The sequence below is a fragment of the Anopheles coustani genome, chromosome X (assembly GCF_943734705.1).
Source record: "Anopheles coustani chromosome X, idAnoCousDA_361_x.2, whole genome shotgun sequence".
Classification (NCBI taxonomy): Eukaryota; Metazoa; Arthropoda; class Insecta; order Diptera; family Culicidae; genus Anopheles; species Anopheles coustani.
In genome coordinates, this window is record NC_071290.1 from 15815423 (window position 1) to 15820150 (window position 4728).

The 4728-nt window shown below is 44.0% G+C and overlaps 1 protein-coding gene across 1 annotated transcript; it reads right to left on the minus strand.

Moving 5' to 3' along the window:
* Positions 1-2656: 2656 nt before the first annotated feature.
* Positions 2657-3269, minus strand: LOC131269664 (uncharacterized). The gene has a single exon (XM_058272147.1). It carries the CDS (start codon positions 3228-3230, stop codon positions 2904-2906), a length of 327 nt encoding a protein of 108 aa, XP_058128130.1. The 5' UTR covers positions 3231-3269; the 3' UTR covers positions 2657-2903.
* Between the last annotated feature and the right edge of the window lie 1459 nt (positions 3270-4728).

Here is a 4728-nt window from a genome sequence, read left to right on the forward strand (position 1 = left end):
CTCGCCATTTGTCATCTTCGTCAACGTTCGTGGATGCAGCGGGGTGATGCATTTGTGCCTTGTCGGCGAGAGACATTTGAAACCGCGAAAACGAAACGTTGGTTAAAGGAAAAGGGGGGGAAATCGGAAAATAAGCCAACTGCAACACTGCTGTCGTCACACACAAGCGGTCGCCGAGTTTTCGATACGTTGTTGCGATGCACGGTGTGGTGGACAGAGGGAGGGGGTGGGGGGGGGGGGGGGGGGTGGAAAGAGGGGGAGACATGGCAATGTCGGCTAGCATTTGAGTATCGTTCGCCAAGTCCGATTGCACAACATCGAACTCCTTTCGATTTTCTGCGCGCAAAACCGAGCCAGCTGTGTGGACGCTTGATTCAAGTTGTTCGAAGGAGTAGGAAAGGGGCGGTGAGAGGAGTCAACTGCATCGGCGGGTGGGGTCATGTTGCATACATTGCGTCTGGCGCGTGTGTGTGTCACCAGCCTGCTTCAGTGGATTATTTTCCAGCCCTCCCGCGTTCGAACGAACGCTTCCCAGCGAGTGTTTTTTTCGGTGCTTGGCGGGAAAACATATCGCTAGCAAAAATAAATCCGACCCCTCCTCCCCACGGCCCTCCACCCCTGATTCCTTACCGAAAGCCGACGTCAACGTACAGCGAATGTTTTCAACCGATGCTTTAGCGGATCACTCTTTCTCTAAGGGATTAATTTCTTGATCCGCTCTTCCATAAATTGCTTACTTTCTAGCTCAGTTTTTGAAAGAATTTCCAAAAAGAAAACCCCAAAGGAAGCATCTCTTAAGCTCCGGTAGATCATCCGGTAAACCATTCGGGAGATTCGCACCCTTTTAAACTAGTGATGTGCATACTTGGTGAGAATGATTGTTTGAATAGATTGATTGATCAATCCGAGCGGATTGTTTTTGTAGCTCCTTTTTTATTGGAATCCTTAACAGGAATCTGAATTCCAAAAGAGTGAATCAGTAGCAAAACAAAAGAATAGCAAATCGCCACAGTGATTAGAATCCAATGGAAGGAATCAAATCCGAAGTAATGATTTGAATCTGAAGAGTGAGTAAAATAGTAGCAATTCTTCATACAGATTCGTATCTCAATCAGTTATTTTAATCTAAATCAGGGATTCATATCTCAATCAGGGATTCGAATCTCTTAAGTGTCATCAAAACAGGAAATACACTCTGTCTGTTAATGATGTTTTTGCAACTGGTTTTGATTACAATAACTGGATCGAACTCGATTCCTTTGTTTCGGATTCACTCTTTTGGGATTGGAATCTAGGTTAAGGATTCAAATCACTGTTCCCGCTAATAGATGATTGTTCAGTCTGATTCTAAAAAGAGGTGCTATGCTCATCACTACCGCAAACCACTTTGCGGTGGAAGCTAAACATGGGTCGGTGAAAAATTGTAGGCTTATAAATCTTTCCCCAAATCTTTCCGAAGATCATCGGGTTGTTGATGTTCTTTGTCCGTACGAATTAAAAGACGACAAAAAAGGGAAACGAAAGGGGATAAAAAGTCAGGACACCCAACCGTCAGTTTTAATGGTGGCTGACTGCGCGACGTTAGTCGTACCTTGGTTTGCTTTTGTTTAGCTCCGCCGAGAATCGAGCTGGACCCCGTTAATGGAAGGTCCTTCCGATGACGGATAAGTTTGCACGACAAAAACACACGAAGAAGACGGATTGAAAGAAGAACATCAGAACGCGGGAAATGGGCTGCAGCTCGAAACGAAGCAGGGTTCGTTTCGTCGGAATTCTACCCCGAAAACGGTAAGGTATTTATGAGGCGGGTCAGCTTCCTCCGCGAAAAACAAAAAGTAATGGGGAAGAGTAAACCATTCTGTAGGAAACGAAAAACTCAACGCAAGACGGACGCGCTTCAGATCCGGAGATTAATTGCCTACTACTTTAGACCCCTGCAGCATCAGGGTTCTGGGTTTCGCGGATCGTCCGGAGACGACCTCTCGGAATCCATCAACGAAGCGAAAAGGAGGGTTGACGCCCGGGAGTGGCGGCCAAATTTTAGGGTTAGAAAATTGCTGGCAAATCATACCCGTAGTTGCCGTACGTCGCCGTCTCTAATTTTGTGTTTACATATGTTTAGAGACGTTTAGCCGGACGAACCGTAGTATTAAACTATTACAAGCGTTTCCGATGATGCGATGCTTTTGCAACATTTCAATCGGTGGATGGCGATTAGTTTTGAGTTTCTACCAGATTTTGTTTTGTAATTTTCACATTAAGAACTATTATTATGATTAGTTGGACCATGTTATTCGGTTCTTGATAATTCCATGTAGTGAACTTTCGGTAACATACTTATCATTATTTGTAAATTCTTTTTATAAAGTGTATGAATTTAGAAGACTATATGGAAGCCACCTTTTTTCTTCTGTTTTAACACATCGAAAACCACGTCCCTAAAAACGCAGGTGACAGCAGTAATGCTCTTCAGCCATTTAAACTAATGTAGTACTGGACTATTATAGTAGCCTATAATAATTTTTGCTTAGTTTTCAAAAATCGTTGCTTCAAGAAGTGCTCTCACTTTTGGAAGTGTTTGATCACTTCGATAACATTGTTATCACTATTGGAATAGTTCTTTCATTAAGAGATAGAATAAAGAAGTCCATGTTATTCTCAATGCGTATAGAACCTTTTTCTCTTCTTTTCTGGAGAAGTGCAAAAGAGATATTGAAAGGTTTGATTTGAACTTACTTAGAACTTGAGCAATGAAACGCGAATTCGTTTTGGATTAGCCGGAAAGAGATTGAAACTTGACCTGTGGAAGATTTTTCCGCAGAATTCATCATGGGACGAGATGATAAGATAAGTCCTTCACTAAGGCTTTATTGCTACTTTCAAGAGTTTCACTTCTCGACGCGCTACAGATAGCGATACGCTTCGTCGATGTGGCTGCACAGGTCGTCGTCCATCGTGCGCCGGCAGGGTCCACGCTTGTCGGTGGTTTGGCAGGCGCCAGCTCCGGGACACTTGTACATGTACGGCAGCGATTCGAGCGTCTCCTTGCACTCGCAGTAGTGGTCGGTGTCGCACGGGCTGCAGAACTTCTCGCCCTTGAAGCTGGCCAGCTTGGTGCAGTCAATATGGCCGCAGTAGACGTCGTCCCGGTCGATCCACTGCTTCTGCTTTTCCGCCGCAACGGTCAGCACCGAAACGGTCAGCAAGGCAGCTACGATGAGTTTTACCATTTTTCTTCGAAGCAACCTAAACGTAACAGTCTATATTACCACTGCCTTGGCCAAAGACCACACGGGTCGGGGTTTTTATATCGATCTTTAGCCAATATTGAGCGCAGCTGCACGGGGAGTACTGTTTGCCGCGGTGACATGTTTGCGCACAGCACAGATCAAACGTTGCAGCGCAAATGTTGCCGTCTGGACATGATTACCAACTGTGAGCTAACATTTATAAAAGAAAGAAGAAAAACACTGCAAACTCCCGCTAGTCACCCTTCGGGAGAGGAGATATTAATCTCCTCGAAGTTAACGAAAGAGGTAGCGGTCCAGCCACAACATTGTCATTTGTAGCACAAACATCACGTTCCACCGCACTTGGGGAAGGTTTCATATTCAGCTAGAGGTTCTTCAAGTTTTCATTCGGTATGGTTCGTTTACTGCCATATTCCTCACAGATATAACATTATAGTTGTGGAAGATTTAACATTTGCTCAGTGTTACTTTTGAAGTTTGAATGTTTGGAGGAGACAAAAGTATAAAAACTTCATAAGATTCATCAAATCGCTAACTAACCCAATCGGAACAGCACATACAGCCTTACTGAAGCGATCTTAGAACATTGTTTAGTACAATCACTTTGTTGAAATTTGGTAGTAAAGCAAATTCTGAGAGTATGGTGACATTATTTTAGAACTAATGAGAGCTGGTACTTTTTTAGTACAATTTAGTACATTTTTAGTACAAATTTTCCTAGTTACTATAGCCTTATACTGTATGAGAGCCCTACTAGATTAATCCAAAGGGCTGTGGATTGCTGCTGTCACCCGCGAAATGGGTGACTTGTCAGTTCACGCATTCATTGATAAGAGTATGTATATTTGTGAAATCTTATGCTTGGCAAGTCGAGGGTTTCTATTCTTTTTGTTTAAGAAGCACTATAAAATAACAGAGTTAGTTTTTATTACTTCAATCAATTGTTCGACAATATGAACTAAATATTGTTCGAAATGATATTTAGACTGATTCCATGTCCTTCCTTGTGTACCTGCATTTGTTCTGAATCATTATCAGGATTAATTTACGTGCCATCGCGCAATCACGAACAGTCTTTTGAGTACAATTTTATTTCCAGCTGTTCGGCACGATGTCGGGGCGAACTGTGAGCTGTTTTGTCGCTATCGTGCGACTCCATCTTAGGGCGGCGTAATGGCAGGCAACAATGGACGGACCGCGCACGACACAACCGATTCGCCACATACCTGTTTTTCGAGAGGTGTCGAGCTCGGATCAATCTAGCGCAAATCAAACTCGCGATCGCGATCAACGGAACGCAAACTTCGGGAGATTTGTTGTCTACGATAGGTCTCCCCCTTCCTCCAACTATCCAATCCGTTACCCCCTGCATCGTTCTCGTCCGGTGAGGTTGTCTTGAGGTTGATGTCGCTTTGCCGATGCGATGGAAATGTTGGAAAAATCGGGCGTTTCGGAACACGTCGTTCGCCTGTCGCTG